This window comes from Cimex lectularius, unplaced genomic scaffold (genome assembly GCF_000648675.2).
Source record: "Cimex lectularius strain Harlan isolate CLEC.00 unplaced genomic scaffold, Clec_2.1 scaffold29, whole genome shotgun sequence".
Taxonomy (NCBI): domain Eukaryota; kingdom Metazoa; phylum Arthropoda; class Insecta; order Hemiptera; family Cimicidae; genus Cimex; species Cimex lectularius.
The window spans coordinates 1,616,445-1,641,423 of record NW_019392675.1 but is presented as its reverse complement, the minus strand read 5'-3'; the positions used below and the strand labels follow the sequence as shown (position 1 = coordinate 1,641,423).

Genomic DNA, 24,979 nt, shown 5'->3' with positions numbered 1-24,979 from the left:
GAAAGTCTTGGGTTCGAAACCCGCTCGGGACACTAACTTTTTCATCTCAACCAAGATCTTACATAAAAGATTAATTAATTCAAATAATTAATATGGTCAATTAGACCACTAAAATAAATGTCTTATTTAAACAATTAAACAACACAAATGTATAACCAAATGTAAAGGAAGTGAGAAGGAATGATAAAAATTTAATTATACAATTAAACAACAGAAATGTGTAAACAAATATAAAGGAAGTGAGAAGGAATGATAAAAATTTAATTAAACAATAAAAATATATGAACAAATATCAAGGAAGTGACAAGGAGAAGATAAAAGAAAGAATCGAGAAGATAAAATTAAACTTTCTGTGGTGTAAAGTCAAATACGTCTGTGCAATATTGAGAATCAATTTACTAACCGTGGCATGTTGGCAAGTACATTTTTAACTATGTTTTATTCTCTGTTGCGAATAATGGTTGATCCAATCTGGAATTTACCATTTACGTACATTTTAAAAAATTATTTGATTTCATTGCTCTTATAAGAGCTTATCTGCCTAGTAGGATGTCGTAAGTTCCAATTTGTAACAAACCGAGCCATTGGTAATTTCTTCGGCAAAGTTCAAGGAAGACTTCAATAAATGATGTTAATAGTTGGAAAAGTGATTTTCATGATTGTTTGGACGATATTGCCAAAAATGTTCATTCCGAAGTTCGGACCTTGCCGTTAAAACTTCGCAACTTTAGCGTATCGGTCTATATTTGCTTTTTATTTAGGGACTTTAACATCTTGAAACACGAGGATGGCCGAGCGTGATGTTTAATCGGGTGTTTGAGGTGTGGGCTAAACGATTTTCAATCTTCCGAAGCGAAACGACAATTTCCCGATTAAAACTCTCGACGGATTTTCCGCTTTTCCCGACAATCCAAGAACCGAGGTATACTTAGATCCAGGCCACCGACGAGAATTTATATTTCTAAAAATACATCCTTGTAGACAGAATTCGGATTGTAATATTCCGACAGTAGATGTGTCATTATATCCCTAATTTGAGGGTATTATACCACTTGGCTCAACTTTGATTGAGCCAAGATCGTTTGTCTGATTCTACATTTTTGGATCGCATCTGAGCCTCGTTATAATTAACGCAAGTATAAAACATCATAATTATAGTTTAAATGACTAAACAAACATTTTTCAGCAGTTAGGATCTCCAAATAATCATTAACTAACGGTCACTAAACAGCACACATTTCTAAATGAAAATGGTGTTTATCTAAAATACTTCATTCCTGTTCGCTCCTTAGTACTTAACGAATTGCTGACATTAGTGATAGTGTAGTAGCTAATTCTGCTTAACGTGTTAAGTGTATGCTCGTTTAATTCTTGCTTTAAGTGTATTAATATTGTATTACGATACCAACCTCTTATGTATGCCTTAATTAGCATAACAGAGTAATAATAAATAATAGAGAAAAATTAAGGCGTAAGCAGAAATAAATAATACGTAAAGGACGATTTTTGTTTTGCAGCTGTGACCCCCAAGAGATTGGAGGCGGCAGTCTGATCATCTCAGGCCCGCTTTCTCATGTTCGGACACCTTTTCCAGTTCAAGTTTTAATTATGAAAGTCAAATATGGTCAAAATGTTTCAATCATCAACTATGAATAATTTCTGACTGGAAAACAACTGAAATGGATAAACAAAAAGTGAAAACAAATACGTCGGAGTTTTTAAGCAAACAGTTTCTCTTTGTGTTTGCTTGTTTGCTTTCTTTAAAATAAGCTATCATATTTAGTTAAACATGAACAGCAGCAATCTCTTTTTCTGTTTTAAAAATAAATAACCAAAGTTAGTTAGAAAAAATATATTTCACCGAAAATTCTTTGTTCATTTATGTTTCATCCACCGACTTTTAAGCAACGTCTGAATCTATAAAATTACAAAAAGAAAAGACAAAAACATGTTTTCCGGTACCCACGACTTGATGGATGATGATTGTCTTTCTTTGTTCAAAAGTGTCTTTGTTTCTCCAGGACGACGCTCACGTTGCAAAGAGATCGGACGTTTACCCCTTTTCCGCGAAAAGAAAAATATATCATTGTAATTTGGCCAATGTATGTAATGGGAATGCGAATTTTAAATAACTCGATTACAATCTCATAAATAAAACAAAAATGATAAAAAGAAAGTTGAAGTTAATTATTCTCCTGCAGGATCCAGAATTTACCTTTATATCTGAGTTTTTCTAATTTAGATAGAATTTGGGAAATGAGCCGGTTGTCATTTTGATTGTACCACAGTAGAAAATGGTTATGTTTCACAATGATAAATCTAGAATAAACTTCAAATGTTATCGGGAATTAAAATGTTCTAGGTCAATTAATCAAAAATTAACTACTTCTGTCTATTACTTGTATTTCCTTGCTGCATTGACTGCACCAAGAAGGCATGTCTTATTTGTTTTATCCAGTTCGACTTAAAACAATCTGCATCTCTACATTTAAACGATGAAACTCTTGAGTTTGGATGGATCGCACGACAATTAAACAATCAAACCTGCTCGAAAACGTGTTGTGTTCTTAAGATACCGTACGTATGTTTGAGGTCGGAAGATACTCGGCTGAGTGGGTTAAAAGGTCGCCGTTTCGCCGGCCAAACCGGTATTCGACAAACGACGAAAAGAAAAAACACGAGGGCGAGAATTCGACTTGGCGACATTTACGTAACATCGCCGGTACACGTGTGTTTATCCTGAAGTGTTTCCACTACACTTTTCGCGCGTAGCGTGCACATCGGATAAGCAGGAAAAGCAAGACCAAAAAGGACGTAAAGCCTCGATTTGACGATGGCAAGAACTATTAGGAAATTTCAAAAATCTTATATGGACTTTCGCGAAATGGCAAATGTACGAAGTTAAAATTTTCAATGTCTATATAGTGAAAAAACCGTTGTTTGTTTCCTTCCGGTTCACTCGTATGTCAACATTTTTTGTATGTGTAGCACATAGAGCGAGACCGACCCGCATCATGAGCATCGACCGTACGACGTGAAAAAGTTGTAATTTTTCGTAGAAACATCAAGCATCTAGCATACATAAATTTTTTAAGATAAGTTTAATATTATAAACAAATGTTTATTTTTGTACTTCATTAAATCAGACCGGGGGGAAATACAAAAAGGGTAGGTATGTAAATCAAGATATTTTATGAGACCGGCTCGGAATAACATCGCAGGTTAATAAAATAATACAGAATTATGCAAGGGAGTTGCTTCTTGCTCATCATTGCTTGAAAATATCCATTTTTTTGTCTGCATATAATNTAGTTAAATCAGCTTTAAAAATTCATTATTTATTCGTTATACATCATATGATGAATATTGTTTGTGTAAAAGATGCACTGGTTAAGAAAAGCTATATAAAATGCAAAATATTCCTCCTGAAGTAGTTTGGGACTTGTGGTGTTCGATTATAAAGAAGACTCTCGTGTTTCTTTTACAAGCCTTGCAAATAATTTATATGCAAAATTGTTCAACCTTTTGCATATTTTTTTGTGTTTACAAGAAAAAAAACTCATTTCGATAATTCCGATTAACGTAAGATAAAACTGATTTGGCGTTATTAATGGGTGGAAGAATGTTACTCACTGCCATGCTGTTAGGAGTCGTTAGATTAATCCGTGGCGGGTCGAAATGTTAAATGATACGTACAAGTTGGAACTGGAGGAAGACACAAAGAGCGAGAGGAACTCACCGAGGTTAGCGGAACAGTGCCGTCAAACCAGTTAGCTTAAGAATGGGAGAGGGGCAAACGCGGCAAGCCTCCCACTCCAAATTCTGAAATATGTCATCAGCTCCTTGGATATTATATCTTAGGTGCCAAGAACCTCCTCCGGCTCCTGCGTACAAGCCAGAAGGATGCGGGATGATTTGGAGCACGGCGAGTCAAAAGAGGCGAAGCACTTTCCGAGAGACTTCAACGCACGAAGAAGCAGGCTGGCGGCTCGATATCAGATTTATCAGTTTATCAACGATAAGGATCGTTAGTGCGGACATCTTTGGACTTTTTTCTATCTGCTGAGGACATCCTGAAGTAATTAACGATCATGGAAACCAGACACACACTCCCACCTTACATCAAAATTATGTATGAAATACGTTTGAAATCAGTCTTCAAATAGATTTTGTTAAATATTTGCACAATAAATTTTTAACAAGAATTCTCCTGCTCCAAGGAGTAAATTGAGCATGACTATAGATATAGACTTAAATTTTGATCATGTGAATCATCGGCCAAAATGTTTAATAAATTATTTGGTATTTTTACGAAGTACAAACAAGACCTAAAAATTAAATAATCCATATATGTTTAGCGGTCAAAATTGACCACATTAATTATTTTAATTAATTAGCCTTTTTATCTATGGTCTTGGTTGAGATTAATAGGTCTTAATAGGACGATAGCTCAAGTGGTTAGAGCAGCAGCGTATTGAGCCGAAGGTCGTGGGTTCAAATCCCGCTCGTGACACTAGCTTTTTCATCTCGGCCAAGACCTTAGATAAAAAAAAATTAACGAAAAATTGATATTCAGTCAAATGAAAAAATATCTGTTTTATAAAGAATTAAGTTTTGATTTTGATCCAGATAAATATTACTGCAGTAGTTTTACTCTAAATTCTAGGAGTTTGTTTATGAAAGACGTATACCATTTTGTCACCATACTTCTTAGGTTCTTAGAAATAATGGTAAGGTGGCTAGGTTCAGATCAGCTTACTGGAGAAAAAATGTCTGTGTGTTTCAACGGAAAAAACTGTTCGTTATTGATTAATTACTGTAAATAAGCATATCTATTGAGATCGCAACTCGTCTGACTATAGACAAAAGAAACAATTTTTTGTTATTTGGGAGATCAGTAATAATATATGTTAATATATAAGTTAAAATTTTCTAACAGATCTAAATTTAAAGTAAATGAAGACTCCCCTAATGGTTTACAACTACGGAAATTTTCTTTAACCTATTATATAATATGTACTATGTACTTAATAAATACTTTAATTAATTAATTAACAGGAATCAATTTTGTTCAAATAAAACCTCCTACACGAGGCATCTAAATAAATATAACGATTTCTTCATGATTTCTGCAAGTTGATGAAACTGTAATCTGGTCGTTTCTGACCATTGTGGTTCACCTATCATACTTTTTTGCATAGATGCGTTACATAGATGACATGACACATAGAGATACAATAACAAAAGATCGAGTGGAGAATTTATCCAGATTGATTTTTCATCACTCTCTGAGATCAGGTCACATGTGCCACTGTTTTTTTAATTTTTTATTTTTATTTGGTATAATTAATATATACAACCATTTATGAACAAAATAATTATTACATCGTTAACTTTATGTACAAAACTTATTTTCCCTTGTTATATTTTTATTTTTGCACTGCACAAGAATTCATACAGTTTATTGTATGTCGTTTTGGTGAATGAGGAAAGAAGAATTTCGTAGTTAATAACTTCTCCCAAGATGCTACTTCTTTCTTCTTTGTATCTTTTACATCTCATTATGATGTGCTGGAGATTTTCAACGCAACCGCACACTTGGCATTGAGGTGAATCCTTTTTCCTTATCTTATTGAGATAGTTGCCACATAGCCCATGATTCGTCAGCAGTCTATTTATGGTCGTGGTCTGCGCCCTGTCGTAGTAATTTCCACGGTACCAAGGCTCTCGTCCTACTAAGGGGAAAATTCTCTTGAAAAATTGGCCTGCTTCTGCGGACGAATACGTCAATGCCAGTCCACGAGAAGAGTCAAATGTAGGGATCTTTTTATGTCTTTTTTTGGAACTGGTATGGCCAATGTGAGTCCAGACTCCGTTGCTTTTTTGGCTAATTTTTCAGCTATTTTATTACCTTTTATCCCCTCTTGCGCTTGTATCCACACTAATGAAACTTCCCGCCCATCCGACTGTATTTCTTGGATACTCTGGAGAATTCTCATTAGTAAATGCTCCGTGATAAAACCCTTCTCATTCCCTTTTAGTTTTTTCACTACGCTCTCACTATCTGAGCAATTTGTTTTTGTTTCGCATATTCTAGTGCCTTTAATATTGCGACCAATTCTGCAGAGTTCATTGACAGATTATCTGGCAGTCGAAACATTGGTTTCAGATTTGCTTTGGGGTCGTAAAAAGCACAACCTACTCCCATGTGCCACTGTTTTCTTAGACGTCGAGGATTATTGGGAAAAAATTGAGTGTACAGTTGTCGCACCTGGAGATTGAGTGGGATTGGAGGTTAATATGGAATGTTTTGTAGCCTGGATCTTGTAACTTCCTTTATAAAAAGAAACATTTAGTTGGATAGATTGTAGTGTCTGGATTCTGCGGAGATTGGTAGGTTTGGAACCCTATAATTCTATGTAAGTCCATATTGGTTTCTGTTTGAATATAAGAGTATTTCGCTTAACTTCGAGCACCAGATGACCCTCGGCCACAGCAACCGACTTTCAAGTCGAACTGCAAGCAATAGAAACATGTGCACATGAAAAAAATAATAAACATCTTAAGGGTGCAATAATACTTTAAAAGGTCAACCTAAAAGCTCGCCAAGCCTGCAAGATCTGCTTAAAACTTATCTAGAACTGCCTAGCTATCCTAAACCCGAGATCTACAAATAGTCTAATGCTAATGTGGGCCCCAGGTCACGAGGGAATTACAGGCAACGAAGCAGCAGATACACTTGCTAAAAAGTGCTCAAATCACACTTGAAAAAACTGAAAGCTTGGGTAACTAAAAAACGCAACAAATACCGCGAACGTATACCAGGGTTGAGGCAGAAAAGAGACTACTCTCAAAAACAAACCCATATGAGAAAAAGAAGAAATCCATCTCAACAGAAAATAATTAAAAACACTCGTATATTTACTGGACATGCTTCAGGTAAGTACCACCTTAAAAATGGGGCTATCATCAGATAACCGATGCCCATTATGTCTAGATGAGACAGAGATAACTGAGCATATCCTATGCAACTGCCTTGCAATATCTAAAAAAAGGTTATGGTACCTGGATAAACCTTTCTTGAGCTATATACTTACATTGGTACCATTCTTTTGAAGGGGATACTTAACTCAATAAAAGATACGAAAATCGTCCAGGAATTCCGTTAGCAGAGATTGGCACTAATTGCAGAACCAGATTGGCATGAAGTGCTACCCTTTGACTCCAAATGAGGGTATGAGTATTTTGTTGTCGAGGAAAGATTTAGATCTGTTGTCAAGGAGTATTTAGATAAACAGTATCGTCGATTCAGCTCATTCTTTTAAGTTCTGTTGGAGATTCCAGGCCACTAACTTGTGTATATACAGCTCTAGGGTGTGGTTATAATAGAATGAAGTAGGTTATGTTTTGAGATTTTGTGGTGTTGAGCTAGATTTTTTGAACCATTGGTCAACAGAATTAGTTTGGAGGGTTCGGTGAGCTATAACGGTGTCGGAATTTGGTAATGTCATCAGCGTATAGAGGAGTCGGGACGGGATGGTATATGAACAATATTTATTAACATTCGCTTCGGGCTTGAACGAATTATCCGTCGGCCAAGTAGGATTTCAGAATGAGGAATTGTTTAAAGGGTAGGATAGACTTTCCAGAGCAAACCCAGGTACTCGATTAAAGCTCCGTTCGAAATCGAGGAAGACTCCCCTCCGCGAGCAGCATTCCTTCTTCTCATGGTATGATGCGATGATGCCCCCAACTCGATGGCAGGGTTGGTCTATTTCTTAAAATCATGAATTAATGGAGTAGAAAAAATAATAATAGATTGAAACTATCTAGATCCTGTAGTTTGTCCGTTTCAGTTCATTTTGGTCTACCTGTCCTCGGAGGTTTATCAGACGCCGACTTGTCATGAAATCTCACTATAAGTATAAATATTAATAATATACATAAAAAAACGAACAGAAGTAATAGAAGTTAGAATTGATTAGAAAACACAACAGTACCAAAACGTGTCAGAAGACCAAAACAGCTGGGATAAGCAGACCAGATTACCTAGATAAAACGTTTACACAAAGTCAATATTTATATAAAAATGTTACGAGTCGGATTAAAAATATAGAATAATTTAAGCAGAAGTATGGTTTCCGTGTCAAAGACGTCCGTTTCGGTACGTTCGCTCGCTTTCTCTCGTTGTCTCAGTCGAGCAATTATGCAAACAGACTATTAAATGTAATAAACGAAAACATAATTGACACAATCATTACTCGGGTGAAGGTTTTAGAAAATCGACGATGGGGTTCATTTGCTACTAATGACGTTTACACAAATAACTGTATTCGATTTCTAAATTTGATATCGGACGCTTTATATATTGGATTGGTGATTTCTTGCCAAACTTAACCGAGCAGTTAGATGCCTTGACCGGTTGCAGGCCTTCTCGCACTTAAAGGCATAGATCAGGTTATTGTTTCAATTAAGCAACGGCTTCAACAAGTTAGAAAATGTCAGTCGCAATGTATGGGGAAGACTTTCAGAAGCTGGAAGTCTTCCCCATACATTGCGACTGAATTTTTCTAACTTGTTGAAGTCGTTGCTTGATTGAAACAATAAATTGATTTATGCCTTCTTGAGTAGCCACCCAGTATCTTGGTAACGATGGAAGATGCTCGGGCTAGGAATGTTAAGCAACATGGCCACATTCGCTTGACTTTTTCCATCTTTCTATAATGCTACGATTCTGACCCAATCTCTATCACTTGAAACCATCACTCAAACAAATTTGAAACTTAAAAATGGTACAACTTAAAAAAATCAAACCACTGGACCGTGAGAATGAAGCTTTACAGAAAAACCAACAAAGAAGTGGTTGTTTATTCAAAGATTTATTTATAAAATCCAATTGAAAACACAAGTGGGAGATTTTATCTGAATTTTATTTACCTCTAATCCTTTAAAACGACCAAATATTGTTGTAAGACATTCAATGGAGGATTGTCTAAGAGGTAATTGAAAATATTAAAGGTGGCCACTTTTTGCCTCTCAGTGTGCCTGGTCACACTCCCCCAGAGTACTCGATATTCCTCAGGGCGGAGTTGTAGCTTTTATAAACAAAAACCCTATTATTTTCAAGTTTTTGGAAAAACACATAGCCAACTTCAAATTATTTCTGCTACTCTTATTTTCTTCTAATTTTCATGCGTATTTCAAACCCATCTTTGTTTTGAGTAAGCAGGTAGTTTTAATTAAAAACGATATCTTGATGGTCAACTTTGATCATTCTTTTGACATTTATACGTTTTTTCCCCGTCAATTTTACCCTTTTCCCACCAAATTAACCTGTTTTTATTTAACATTGACCCTTCCTTTAATGCATTAAAAACTTAGGAGATAGTGTGAAATATGTGCACGTAAAGCAAAATTCCTTTATATTTGAGAATTATTTTTTTTATATAAAATTATTGGGCTTTTTCTAAAACATGAAAATTAATTAAAATTAAAATTATATAACATTTAAAATATTAAAAAAAATAATCTTCTTTTTATTTGAGATTATTTTTTAATATAAAATAATTTAACTTTTCAAAACCGTATCATAATTACAATTACAATTAAAAATTATATATTTTTTAAATATTTTAAATATAATACATTATGTAATGAGTTGGATTTAGAAATGGCATAGACCATATTTCCAGGTGGGAGATAAACTACCATTGTTTTTCTCCTAACGATACGCGAGTATTTAGTAGATATCGAAGCCATCTCCATCTTATTTAGTCGTCTGGTGGGATTATAATGGGTGGTTTCATTGAGGATTGGAAGGAGACTGTCTTCTTTGCATGTGGGAAGACCACAGTTGTAGTCCGTACGTCCAGATTGGTTTTAATATTGTTTTGCAGAGAGTAGTCCGAAAGGTGTCGTTGTGAGTTGGTTCCAGGTTAGTCTTGAGTCCAGATGTGACCCAAGGTAACCTTTGCTCCACTCGACTATTTGCAGGACATGTGCCTAGGGCTCCTTCGAAGCGAGGCGGAATCGGGATCAGAGGATAGCACAGCTCCGTCGTCGACAAAGGATGCAAGGATGTGGAGGGTGAAGTTGGGATATTTGCGATGTAGAGAAGGTAAAGGATCGGTCTAATTACGCTGCTCTGAGGTACTTCCGGTCCCATAGGAGTTGGCCGATCCTTGGCTGACTCTGAAGAATCGTACGGATATTATATAAAAGACTATATGAAAATTAATTATGGCATTGGGTTGGTGCAAAATTAATGCAGGTTTTGCAAGTTTGTTTTATTTTCACAGGTGCTTGTCATGTAAGGGGATAGGGATAAAAGAGGCCGCAAGGCCTACTTCACCTCGACCTGAATAGATCTATTGTGCTCCCCTGCTATTTATAACTCACTGGCCAGCTTCAGGTACCAGCCTCCACAGCTTTGCCAGCGGCTCCTTGGTGTAGGATCTTGCTTGTGGTTTTTCTTGTCCTAGTTGCAAGAACCTGCACCTATATAGACCTTCACAGAAACATAAAATGTGTTCTCCAGTCTCCTCCTCTTCCTGGCAGTATATGCACAGTGTTTCTTCTGTCTGTACTCCTATCCGGTGAATGTGCTGTGTTAAGTGGCAGTGCCCTGACAGGAGTCCAACCAGAATCCTGGTTCGGTTGCAGTTGCCTTCCAGTAATTCTTTTATAAGTTTTGCGGATGGTCCTTCTATGAATCTCAACTCGTGCCTCATACCTGTGGTATTGTTCTACAACGTTTTGGACTCATTAAGGATCCATTTAAAGATGTATCCTCTTTTGTGGCAGGCTGCTAGGCCGCATAGAGTTCTGAGCCCAGAGAGTCCATGTTGGCTCCCTTTTTGGCCAGCATGTCAACCTTTTCGTTGCCTCTATGCCCCGAATGTCCATGGACCTATGCCACGGTCAGGTCATTAGTGTCGCTGACTTCCGTCAGGGCCTCCATGCAGTTCCACACACTTTTTACCTTCGCATCGAATAAGGCTAAGGCCCTGAGTGCTGCCGGGCTGTAAGAGTCTTGACATGTAAACAAAGCTAAATCCTCAATTCTAATTTATGGATTATAATAAATATTTTTAACTGTTATCTTTCATACAAAACATTTTAGTTTATATTGAATTTGATAAGAGTGAGGACCTGTAAAATTAAACATGTTGAACTAGATTTTCGTCAAATTTATTTGTACGAATTTAAACTTGGGCTAAGTGCGGCCCAAACGGTGAGTAATATCAATACAGTTTGTGGGGAGGGAAGCATTAGAGAATGCACTGTGGAGCGATTGTTTCAGAGATTTCGTCTTGGAAATTTCGATCTTGAAGACGGGGAAGGTCGCGGTAGGCCTTCCGTTGTGGTCGTCGACCAACTCAAAACGTTAATTGAAGAAAATTCACGTAAGACAAAATGGGAAATTCGGAAGAGCTTAGTATTGACCACTCAACCGTTGTTCACCATCTGTAGCAAATTGGTAAAGGAGCTCGACAGATGGGTACCGCACGAACTAACCGAAGCCCAAAGAAATTGGCGCTTAGAAATTTGCACGTCTCTTCTGTTGTGCTACCAAAATGATCCATTTCTATATCATTGATGAAATTGTTGATAATAGTTTGTCCAGAGGAATTTCACGAGCCATCTTCCAACTAAAATTTTTAAATTAAATTGTGAATTTGTTTGTTATGCAGGGTGATGGTCCTGTAATTTGGTCGTTAACGATCTGCCTGTTCTCGGTGGGTTGGTCTGTCAGCCGCGTTTCAGCATGCTCAGACCGACCCAATGCTTAAGATGGCGCAATCTGAAGAGCGTATTTGTCGGTCTACCAAGGCCCTAAAAAATTCTGCATTGATTACATTTAATTAATTATAATTATATAATAAGCAATCCGAACAAATCTTATATTACGGTACGCTGCTAAGATTTTATACGGAATACTCTGGAGAACAATTTCGAAGTACGTTCCATTTATATTAACCTATCCAAAGCCTTTGACCGGGTTGATAGATTTGTCCTATTGGATAAACTTAAAGCCTCTGGAGTCAGCCTCTACTGGGTTGGGTCTCGTCTTTCCTGGAGGGCCACTGCTTCTGCATATCGTATAAGGATACACTATCTGATCTAGTTTCGGTCGATTCAGGGGTACCTCATGGTTCCCATTCAGGCCCCATACTATTTTTATTATTCTTTCATGATGTCTGTGATGTCTCTCGCTGTCAGGACTCTATGCTGACTGACAGGATATATAATATTATTTCTAACACAGCTGATTATTGTATAACACAAAATCGTGCCTCGGTCTTTTCTGATTGGTGCTCTCATAATCGTCGTAAGTGCAACTCAGACAAATCAGTTATAAATCGCTTCCTGCAAAAAAGTTGGCCAAATTACATATACCTTCTACAATGATAATAGTACTATCTGTTAAGTGTCACAGATCGCGACTTAGGAAGGATCGTAAGGATGTAGCGAATAAACTACTCTAATTTGGGGCGATGGGGTACTTTTCCGGAAATTTAAAGATCGCTCCAGCCAGAGGATGCTAAGGCTTAGACATGAACCCAGACGCGTATCCGAGGGTGATTCGTTCCCTTCGCAGTTCGGGAAGCAAGACCCCCAGCTCGCAGCAGAGGCTGCCAAAGGGCTGGTCCTGAACGCTCCCGAGATTGCTCTCAGGCCCTGATAAGAGAGCCTATCGAGCTTTTTCATTCGCGTTTTACGGGCCGAAGAATAGGCCATACATCCATAAAAGATCCTCGAACAGAACAGCGAGTCGAACATTTTTATTAGGGTCTCCCTATCCGCGCCCCACCTAAAGTGACCAACAAAGTTCAACAGTGCGAGGGTTTTCCTGCCCCTGACCTAAGTGGCGTCGATGTGTGGCTGCCATCTCAAGTTCTCATCAAACAGGAGACAGAGGAACCTCACCGTCTCAACGTACCGTACGGGTACGCCTCCCAGACAGAGTTGAGGGGGACTATGCTCCCTCCTCAGTCTGCAGAAGTGGACGCACACCGTTTTCGACGTTGAGAAGGCAAATCCGGTTTCCTCGGGTCTCGCAGCCACTACGTGTATCGCCGATTGCATTCTACCGCCGACCTCCACCGGTGCACGACCTGCAGATGGCCTCCCGAGGATTTGAGCCGTAAAGACGGAATAGTTCTTACCAGATTAAGAATAGGTCATACTCGATTGACACATGGGCACTTGCTGTTGGGCCAATCCCCCCGCAGGTGTCCGTTATGCAGAGAAAGGTTGCTCCATGTGTCCCACATAGTCGAAGCGTGTCGTGCCTTGGCTCCCTACAGGGCGCGAGTAGACATGCCGCCAGATTTAAAGAGGGTTCTCGGACACAGCAGCGAGTTTTAGGGTCCCCTATTCCGCTTTTTAAGGGAATTGGGAATTTTTTATTGTATATAGAAGTTGAGTGTTTTGTGTCTCTGTTTCTTGTATGAGTGAACGTATTTATTGGTGTGAATGGGAATGGGCTGATGGCGAAGTTGCCTCTCCATCGCCTCTCAGGTTGTGTGTATGACTTGGGCCGATGGCGGAAATTTTATAAAATACCCCATCGATCCCAATTTAGATTAGTTTATTGTAGTGAACAGGTAGATAGAGGAATATCGAGTACTCCATCTACCACGCAGTATGAGCGTGGTCAATGTATGTTGGTGTGAATGGGGACGGGCTGATGGTGAAATAACATCTCCATCGCCCCTCATGTTGCGTGCGTGACTTGAGCCTACGGCGGAAAACTTTTAAAGTACCCCATCACCCCAAATTAGATTAGTTTAATGTAGTGAAAATGTAGATGGAGGAATATCGAGTACTCCATCTACCAAACAGATGAGTGCGATCAAGCAGCTCAAGGTATGATTGTTATCGAGTGTGTAGCAGTATTTTGCTAGTGCTTCGAGACTGGAATGACCAAGCTGTCGGACGACCCTGTCCAAAAAAAAAACAATTTATTTCTCCTTTCCCTAATAATCCCTTCTATGATAATCCTGAAAGGCTAACTAGGTCCGAACGACAAACCAGTACCCATTTTTTCCATTGTCGGTTCATTTTACCTCAAAGAAGCCGACTCCTCATAGAAAAATTAATTTCTATTTCTACTTCCTTCCCCACTCCTTCACAATAAAACATATATAAACAGAAAACATTAGTATCTCACTAATATTCTCAACACGACATTCAACAGTGACACATCTACACAGAAAACAAACACTTTGAGAGAGTATAAATACATTGATTAATCCTAAAATTTCTATATTGTGCACATCATTGCATAAATTCATAGTCACATCTTATATATTTGTATAATTTAAACAATGTTTATAAATCCCAGGCCCTGAAGATGATCTCAATAAAGAACAAAACGTTGGCATGATAAAGAAAATGTTTTTCTAAACCTACATCACACCAAACCGCATCTCACGATTCTAAATAATTGTTAACAAACAATTCAGTTTTCAATAATTAATACTTTTTTTTTTTGTTTTTTTTTTTGACTGGGGCTTCCAACATCTAGGTCATTTTAGCCCCCAACTATATCTATATTCTATTTACCCTTTCAAACACTACATTCATACAAATAAATACATTCATACACATAAATACATCCATACAGTACACTCATTCCGTTTGGTCGGTGGAGTACTTGATATTCCTCCATCTATCTGGTCACTATACTATTCTTAATAGTTATTGCCAACTCAGTTATTGGTTTAACCAACATCAGTAAGTAATATATACTAATGGACAAATTTAACGATCAATTCAATTATTTAGTTTAAAATGAAATCCATTATCTTTCTACATTAGTTATAGGACCTATCGTAGTCAAAATAAACAGTAAATAATGCTTTAATAATTAAATGCTGCTGCTGCGCTCAAACTGGACAACACGCATTTTATTGAGTGGTCATCCCCATTATTTCTGAAAGGTTAAGCGAAAAAAGCGTCGTTGGCTATTTCGTGTCCAACAACTATTTTCAAACGTTAAAGCTCGCGAAGAAAACCAATTTTTTAAAGTTTGAAATAAAATGTTTTACAAGATGTGATAGCAGGTTTCAGAACATTTCATTTTATCAGATGCATTTCGGCATTCCGCCATCATCAGTGGTTTAACGATCTACACGCTTTCTATACAGTGCCAGGATACGAAGACAGACCAAAATGATAAGAAACGGCCAAGCTGCATTTAAAATTCCAGTAATAAAAAAATCGATACATTGAAATTTCAAGGTCAGTATGGGCTTACACGTTTTCTGTTTAGAGCCACGTTACGGCAGACAAAATCAACGAAGACAGGTCCACCAAAATGACCAAGTTACATGCTAATAGTGAAAAAAAAAAAAAATACAAATTGAAACTCAGGGTTAGTCCGAGTGATATTCCGTCCATATTGCTCCTCAGATCACCAATTCTCGCTAATAAATACATTCACTCACGAAAATTTACTACAAAAACATCAATGGAAGATCCCGATTTCCTATAAAATGCCAAATCCCGCTAAATTGTCTTATATCGCGTAGACTACTCGCTTTCTATATAGGACCAAGGTACGACGACAGGCTAAATGAGCAAGGACAAGAAGACCGTAATGATCGGAAATGAGCAAGATACACATCCCAATATATCCAAAATGTCCACGAATTTCGTGAATATATTTCAATTCAATGATTTGTGTTAATAAAATAATTGGAATTCTTTCAATATTGATTGTTTCGATTCAATTTATATTATGAAACGAAAAGGATATTGTTTTGAAAAATTAAACGCAGAAGAAGTAAACATCTCAACAATTATAAAATGTTAGAATAGGGACTCAACATCAGCTGTTTTAAATCCAGGAGTTCCTAAAACAATTATAACTGTAAATATTTACATTTTATTACACACTGATGGCCAAATTTAATGCACCACTTAACTTTTAATTTAAAATTAAATTCATTGTCTTTCTACATTAGTTACAAGTAATTAGGAGCTATCGTAGTAAAAATAAACAGTAAATAATGCTTTGAGTACTTCCTTTGTTTACTTTTGTACTGATTAATTTGCCCAAAAAGTAGCATTATGCTCTTCCATTCTGCCAAAAGATCGCTTTCGGTTAATATTTTTCCTTCGTTGATTTCATTTGATATTATTCTTATTCTTAAACCTTTTTCAATGGCTCCAGTCAGGCATTTGAGTGAGTATCACAGTCAGGGTCATAACATTGTTAGAGGAAGGATACAGCCAGGGCGAAGTCACCAGGAGACAGTGTAAATCACTCTACAATAGTAAGGGTACTTCCGCGCTTCAGAGAAATGGGTTTTCGCACTTGAAGGCCAGGACAGCATCGACCTAGGTCTATGGACGAGAGAGACGAAAGATTCATCCGTTAACAGGCTCTATGAAACCGCAGCATTACGGGAAACTCAGGAGCATCAATGAGATCATTAGCACTCTTTATCCAAAAGCTGGTAATGTCAGAGACCTCGCCTATGAGTGAGAGATACCACCTGAAGAAATCCTCATATTCTATGTCAAAACAAGAATACATTATACGCTAAGTATTTAAGTGTATTGGACCCTCTCAATGAAAGTCCAATTCTTGTCAGAGTAAGGAGCCGAGAATATGGAAGCATATTCCAATATGCTACGAACGAGGGATAGGTATAAAATTTTTATAGCAAAGGCATTTGAAAAATCAAAGATCGTTCTTTTCAGAAAGACTAGGTTTCTGAGTGCTCTATTAAAGTAAAATGGTTTTCAAATGTACGTGTGCGTTGAAAATCCTTCCTAAGTCGCGATCTGTGACACTTAACAGATAGTACTATTATCATTGTAGTAGGTATATGTAATTTGGCCAACTTTTTTGCAGGAAGCGATTTATAACTGATTTGTCTGAGTTGCACTTACGACGATTATGAGAGCACCAATCAGAAAAGACCGAGGCACGATTTTGTGTTGTACAATAATCAGCTGTGTTAGAAATAATATTATATATCCTGTCAGTCAGCATAGAGTCCTGACAGCGAGAGACATCACAGACATCATGAAAGAATAATAAATATAGTATGGGTCCTGAATGGGAACCATGAGGTACCCCTGAATCGACCGAAACTAGATCAGATAGTGTATCCTTATACGATATGCAGAAGTGGCCCTCCAGGAAAGACGAGACCCAACCCAGTAGAGGCTGACTCCAGAGGCTTTAAGTTTATCCAATAGGACAAATCTATCAACCCGTTCAAAGGCTTTGGATAGGTTAATGTAAATGGAACGTACTTCGAAATTGTTCTCCAGAGTATTCCGTATAAAATCTTAGCAGCGTATCGTAATATGAGATTTGTTCGGATTGCTTATTATATATTTATAATTAATTAAATGTAATCAATGCAGAATTTTTTAGGGCCTTGGTAGACCGACAAATACGCTCTTCGGATTGCGCCTTCTTAAGCATTGGGTCGGTCTGAACATGCTGAAACGCGGCTGACAGACCAACCCACCGAGGACAGGGAGACCGAAACTATCGTTAACGACCACATTACAGGACCATCACCCTGCATAACAAACAAATTCACAATTTAATTTAAAAATTTTAGTTGGATGATGGCTCGTGAAATGCCTTTGGACAAACTATTATCAACAATTTCATCAATGATCCAGAAATGGATCATTTTGGTAGCACAACAGAAGAGACGTGCAAATTTCAAAGCGCCAATTTCTTTGGGCTTCGGTTAGTTCGTGCGGTACCCATTTGTCGAGCTCCTTTACCAATTTGCTACAGATGGTGAACAACGGTTGAGTGGTCAATACTAAGCTCTTCCGAAATTTTTATTAAACAGTAACGAACTCAGTAAATTACTTCAACTTAAAAAAATAGTACTTCTTTGACGTCATCCAGCACTTCGCCTATGAGACGACACAAAGAGCTATGCGTGGCTTTTGTTTTTGGTACCTTCTCGTCTGCTGACAGGCCCCAGGCTGATATGAAGACGCACTGGCGCGGGATGGGGTTTTGTGGCATTTAAAAGATTTTAAACGTGTTTATAAATTGTCCAGCATCCAACACAGACGAATTGACGCAAAATGGCATCGTTCGACGGCAAGTAGCATTTTCCGTTTGGAATAAAACGTTGACAATAATGTTTTTGTATTCTGTAACTTCACTTTATCTGTAAAATTGACAACTTAAAAAAAAACTTTTTTTAAGCAGTGTGATGTACAAAATAAAAAACAGGATGTTAGAGAAAGAAAAAGGTTTTTTCGTTCTCAAAATTTAATTTTTTATTTCCAAATTTAGTCTGACAATTAAATGTCATTTAGGCTTATGAAATGATGTTATTTGTGTAAGGGGGCAAAAACATTAACATTATTTTGTTAATTACACACTGTGAGAAATTGTAAAATTTAATTAATTTTCTAGTTTTCATAGTTTTAATGAAACTTGGTTAATTGGATAATTTACATTCAAAGACAAATAAACCTTTTCAGAGCAAACTTGTCATGTGAGTGAGTTAATTGGTTTTTAAATTGTTTTCTTTGAAGGAACAATAGATTTGGGTAATTTTTTGTTTTTTTAAAGCATGGTTTTATGTCGAGAAGATGTTGCCCAGGCACATGCTTTGGCTAATGACGGACATAGCGACCGTTCAAAGCCAAAGTACTGGGTAACTGCGCTCTACCATACACAAATGTCTACAACAGTTTAGGGCTGCCCGAAGTCTCTATCGATAAGAAGGTAGTGGTCGACAAAGCGATGTAGATTGGGTAGAGACAAGCTTTTATTGCTCTTACCGTCATTTAACGGCTTCCTTGATTGGTAGTCAATTCCAAATGGTCCTCTAAAACAGACGTCAGAAGACTTGGTGAGATTAGCCCAGCCTCTAGAAATCCGGCATCAGGTTTTCTACTGCTGGAGAGATAACGAGTTGAAAGGTGACTACTTACAAATCAGCATCTTGCTTGGACAATGGGGATGTTCTCTTAACTGATGAGTCCGTTTATGACAATCGACAGTCCGGATGGTCTGTGGAGAAAACATGGAAATGCCATTTGGTTAAGCATTTTCAAAGACAGTTATGATGTGGATCCAATGAGGTGGAATCATCCATGCCCGTACCGAACTAATTATCTTACAGAATGGATCTTACATTTTACGTACAGGGAAGTTCTTCTGGAACCATTCGCTCCATTTATTGGGGACAACTTTGTGTTAACCATGATAATGCTCGACTGCATGTAGGTCGAGTTGTCACCTATTACTTGAAGGACGTAGAGATTAACAAAATCAATTAGCCAGCACGTTCTCCTGGCATAGATCCTATAAGAATACTTATGGAACATGATAAAGAGATGGGTTAGCCACCTCCAATAAGTGTTGAACAATTTAAACAACTAAGATGAAATCTGTTCACTTCTTTTTTCAATTCTCTCAATGCCTTAAGGCCCTCCACAATGATGTGTCATATGCGTTATTGAGAGCAAAACCAGTTAATAAATTGTTAGTTAAATTTTAATTTATCACTAAACGATTTTCCAGTATTTTGGTGAATTTTGTTTCAAACCATCATAATCATTTTTTATTAAAATTCATGAATTTCTGATCTACTTTAATTTGGTTTACCTTAAAATAAGTATGTAGTAATTAATATAACAGTAAAAACATAAACAAAACACGAGTGTCTGTTGTTTCTTTTCTCCTTTAAGTGTATTTTGTTGTATTTGCATTACAATGATTTCATTCCAAATGGCTGATGTTTTCGATGCCATTAAAAATTCTCTGATTATATTTTTATTTACACTTTTCTAATTGGTTAAGCTTTGAGATCTTTGATTTTAACAGATTGCCTTACTTAAATGTACATCTGTTCAGCCATTTCTGATCATTTTGGTCTATAAGATGTATGTACTGTAGGACCAAAATGATTGGAAATAACCAAGCTGCAGGTTGGTCACCCACTCAGTAATCCTCCATCTCCCTTCACACATACTGTAATATCCATTGGCCCTCTCAAACTGTACATTAATGCTAATAAATACATTCACTCTCAGTATACACAAAAGGGAACCCAAAGCAAGATATCTACCAAGTATTTATATACATGAAACAGCCCTGATTCCTCCACAAATCGGTACAAGTCCCACAAATACGCAAATGCCAAAGTACAATTCTTGTTTCTGTGCTCAGGCTCAATTTTCATATCGGTTGGCTTACATGCTCTCTATATGGAGCCCTTCAGTATAAAGGACATATTGAGCAACCTTAATCCTCTACATGCTGGACACATACACAAGCTTGTGTGAGTATGGAGAAGGTCCAAAGTATTTGTGTGTCACATCTGTTAGTACATTTCAGTTGTTTTTTAAAGTCCAGTACATTAGGCAAAACGAACTTATGTGTGAGTACGTAGTCAAAATCACTATGAAATATCAGAAACCATCGCTGCAATTTGTTAATGCTTCCCTCCTTCCGAAGTGTATTGATGTTATGTAAATAAATTTAATGAAAATCTAGTGACATATTTAATATTTAATTAAATAGGTCCTCACTCTTTTAAAATTAAATAGTGATATTGTGATACATGTAAACTAAAACCTGCATTAATTTTGTACAACCCTGATAATAGTGCCGTGTCACTTCCTCCGTATAGTACAATTGTACAAATTTGTTTTGTGGGTTCAAGTTTGAAAACCTTGAAAAAGGAGTGAAATTTCTGAAACATTGTCCAATAAATATATGTATTGAGTAAAAACTGAAATTTCTGACTGACTTCCCAAACAAAACAACCACCAATAACTATGTGTAATGTTTACATTTTTTCTTTCTTTCAGATTTACGTAGGCAAGCAGAACGCCTTGAGGAAGATATATCAGCTAAGCTGATATTCTTCAGCAATGCATGCTCAGGGAAACAGCAAACTTTTTCAGGGTATGCAATTCATCATTGTTACAAATTTAAAGAACAACAAATAAGGCGACAGTCTTCTCAAAAACAATATTAATTCTTCAGATCTGCTCACATATCTTTTCCATATCCCATCTGTCGACACGTGCAGCAAAAAGTTATTCTAGCAGAATTTCTACTGTACAAACCACTCTCCTATAAATAGAACGATGAATTTGGTCAATAGGCTACTGACTAACTCTAAACTTAAAACTAACCCTGCCTAACTTAACTTAAGAATTAATTTCACTAATTTCGTGGTCCACTTTACCAATTAATATATTACAATTAATTAAGGTTTTTAGTTGAGATAAAAAAGTCAATGGCACGAGCGGGATAGTTGAGATGGGAAGTTGGTGTCCGAGTGGATCGAGGTCACGATAGCTCAAGTGATAGAGCATCGGCGTATCAAGCCGAAGATCGTGGGTTTGAATCCCACTCGAGGCATTGACTTTTTTATCTCAACTAAAAACCTTAATTAATTGTTAAGAATTAATTTTTTTTTTTTTTTTTAACAAAAACTACTTACTTCTAAACTGTACTTACTTTGTAACAAGTATGTAAACCAAACAGATGTTAAGTTACAAATTTTAAACTTTGGTAATTTGTTTTTTTGTAGGATCAAACAACCTTTGTTAAGTACTGATAATGTTATAGAATCGACATCAGAAGAATTGAAAGCTCTTCTGGAAAAGGTAAGTGTAGAACTAGGTGAAGAATTTACAGAAGTAGCATCATTGCATAAAGTTTTCTTTGTTCTTCTCCTTATGTGAAAAACAGTTTTTGAACATACTTTTCCTAATATAAAATTTTTTTTCCTAATATAAAATTGAATTTTTTTTGTAAGTAATCAGCCTTTTTTTCCAATTTTTTAAAATTATAAATACATTTCTCATCCTTTTTATTTACTGTGTAGTTAGTGTACAAATAATTTGTTTAAATATATTGAGGAGGGGTCATGGTGTGGCTCAAGATGCATTTATTATTCTGCTTGTAAAAAATGGTATTGTATAAATAAAAAAACAAACAACACATTATTAACTGAGAAGTTGAACTAACACAAGTCTACAAAGATAAAATTGATTAAATATGTAAAGCATCTCATGGTTGAGAGAAAATATTATTTGTTTGTTAAAACATTTTTATGTCACATCATTTTAAAATTCACTTTTAATTCCTTGTAGAATATCAATGCCATTAAATTTTTAGGTAATTTTAAGCTTATGAAGCTGCATAAACTTATAGAAAGTAGTCCTAAGGTTTAAAGTCCTTTTATTTATGTAATAGCTGCGTTTACACAAATTTGGCAAAAATCTTGAGCTTTGCACTCACGTTTTCTCTGCTTCACCCTACTTAACCGAATCTAACTCAAAATCTAAAACACCCTACTTAAATGTAACCTTAAATTTTTCTTATTAATTATCTTAATTGATTATCATAAATCTTACATAAATTTTAAGTGTACATTAATTTTTATGTAAAGAAGGTTGAGATTTTTATAGTAATAAAAATCAAATGTAACCAAAATAAAATATAAAAATAAAATTTGTATTTCTTTGCATAAATAATTATAATCCTAACCCTACCTAACCTAAACGTGCTGGTGACTTGTATGGAGTTAATGATGCATAACATTTCTAGGATAAGGCAATTTTTGCCCGTCTGGGAGGGGGGAAATTGAAAACCCAGGCCACACTGAATGTGAACAGATTTCAATGCGTTTACCCAAAGTTGCTTAAACCAAAGCTTGCACTTGGCGCTTGCATATTTGAGCCTTAACCTAATCTAAATCTACCGAAAGTAATCTAACTTTACCTTACTTAACCTAATATAACTCTAAACCTAACCTTAACTACCTCTCATATTAAAACTAACTGACCTAATCTAACTCTAAACCGAACCACCTCTAATCTTAAACCTAACCTAATCTCACCCTACTTAACCTAACCTTCCTAGTCTTAATCTTACTCTAATTTGACCTAACCTATCCATCCATATTCTCCCTGTTAACACAAAATTTATGGTGGAAAAATGGTTATGCAAAAAAAGTGTATTTAGCCCAAAATGTATCCATGTTAAAGTTATTTGTCTGTCTCATGTTGCATTATCATAAATTTTCTTTATTTCAGTTAAGTGATATTGTTGAAATGTTGCCATTATCAGAAATGTCACAAAAACATCAAACAGTTGCAATGTTCAGTATCAACCAACACAGAGAAATTCATCGCGATTATTTCAACGAGTATAGGAAGAATTTAGAAAATTACAGACTTCGAAAAGACCGAGAGCACCTTTTGGAAAGTGTTAAAATGGATATAGAGTACGTACAGTCAGTATGCAATTTAATTAATGAACTTTCTGACATAATAAACAGCTCCATTGTCAGCATGGTGGCAAGAAAGAAAATTCCAGTCAATTAATCAAACGTCAAGATTAATTGACTGGATATCAATATGTACCGTAATTTTATCATTATTACATTTTCCAGCTTACATAAAGGCGGCTCAAGCAATTATCACAGGAGAACTGACATGTATTTAAAGGAACACGAACACTTAAGGAGTTCGGATAGATTAATCGACGATCAGATCAGTATAGCAGTTGAAACGAGGGAAAATTTACTATCTCAAAGAAATTCGATGAAAAAATTGCAAACAAGACTTCATGATATCGGCCAAAGGTTTCCAATTGTCAACAGCCTCGTACAGCGTATAGTTATACGCAAAAAGCGTGATTCCATTATTATTGGTTTTATTGTGTTTTTTTGTGTTTTGATTTTATTGTTTTATGCTTTCCATTGAGTAATTTGTATTGTATATTGTTTATATAACTAAATAATGTTATATATTAAAAAAAAAAAATATATATATATAAAGCTTGCACTATTTTTAAATCTAGTTTTTATAAGCATACAGTCATAAATGTAAATTACAAAGTTAATAAACCTTTTGTGTCTAATAATCCTAGCTCTTTACTTTTCAACAGTTTTCAGTTCTTTCTAGACTCCAGTTTTGAATTGAATTATAAACAAATAGTACATAATAACGTGGAAAATGAACAAAGAATTCCTGTGCCAGGTCAAAATTAATTGGCTGATAAAGTTGGTAGATGAGGGTCATCTACAGAATCAGAATACCCAGCCCCTGCGATAAGGAATTTGCACCTTTTTTTAATAGAATTGGATTAGAATCATATAGAGCCAGACATTCTAAACAGAAAATATCACACAAAGAACAAGAATGTCAAAACCCTCATCCAAATAGATACACGGAGGTGCTTGAGGATTTTTTTTAACAATTTAGAATGGAAATTTTAAATCTGAACGATTTTTCTAATTTAGTGGTGATCGGCGAAATCTTTCTGTCCTCTATGACCGACCCACCTTGATTTCGTTACACATTTAAATACCTTCTTTTGTTACACTTTAGTTTTTTTTTACATTGTTATTTTAAAAAATTGTCCTTTTGTTGACTAAATCGGCAATTTTGTCTCATATTTATTTTCCTGAGGTGACAATTTGGAAATAGACGGGATTGGCTGAAATTTGGTCATTCTGGGCAACTATCCTCACTGTGTCGGTCTGTCAGACGTGTTTCAGCAACTAATGAAATTGAAGGAATGTAAGAGTACTTCCAACCTCCTTACACATTAACTTTAAAAAATGCATTCACTCTCATTAGACAAAGAAAGGAAACAAAACATTCTGTATGCAGCTCAAGCACAATTCTCATGTCGGTTGGCTTACATCCTCTCATTATGGAGCGAAAGAATGATACTCTTCAATTAAGTGGAATATGTCAAGTGATCTTTCTCTACATGCCAGACACATATACAAGCTACTAGCTAGTGTGAGTACACACTCAATGTTAGCCGGGTTAACTTATTTCTTTCACTCAAAAAAACAATATCCAAATGCACACTGCAATCTGGATTTTGACGACTGAACTTAACTTCACACTTAACTTATTAACTTAAATTCTTTGGAGAAGAGGTTATAACACATCTGCAAGGTCTATAGAATTCTCAATAGTCCACCATTTT

The 24,979-nt window shown here is 36.2% G+C and overlaps 2 protein-coding genes across 4 annotated transcripts in view; one reads left to right on the top strand and one right to left on the bottom strand.

The window, feature by feature from the left end:
• LOC106668937 overlaps nucleotides 1-3,751 on the bottom strand; it is a 61,886-nt gene extending 58,135 nt beyond the window's left edge. Inside the window, exon 1 of one of the 3 annotated variants that reach the window (XM_014398150.2) lies at nucleotides 3,634-3,751. The gene's annotated coding sequence lies outside the window, so the exon portion shown is untranslated. The remainder of the gene's footprint in view (nucleotides 1-3,633) is intronic. The other 2 variants (XM_014398144.2, XM_014398148.2) reach the window with 2 other exon arrangements.
• A 14,198-nt stretch (nucleotides 3,752-17,949) lies between these two features.
• Nucleotides 17,950-23,754, top strand: LOC106668890 (Golgi SNAP receptor complex member 1). Its single transcript, XM_014398045.2, has 5 exons — nucleotides 17,950-18,097; nucleotides 20,827-20,923; nucleotides 21,558-21,633; nucleotides 23,068-23,258; nucleotides 23,427-23,754. Exons 1-5 carry the CDS (start codon nucleotides 18,082-18,084, stop codon nucleotides 23,737-23,739), a joined length of 693 nt encoding a protein of 230 aa, XP_014253531.1. The 5' UTR covers nucleotides 17,950-18,081; the 3' UTR covers nucleotides 23,740-23,754.
• Nucleotides 23,755-24,979: the final 1,225 nt, after the last annotated feature.

Coding starts and splice junctions, on each gene's coding strand:
- LOC106668890 (XM_014398045.2), top strand. Junction 20,924..21,557: donor AAACAGCAAACTTTTTCAGG/GTATGCAATTCA, acceptor GTTTTTTTGTAG/GATCAAACAACCTTTGTTAA. Junction 21,634..23,067: donor TGAAAGCTCTTCTGGAAAAG/GTAAGTGTAGAA, acceptor TCTTTATTTCAG/TTAAGTGATATTGTTGAAAT.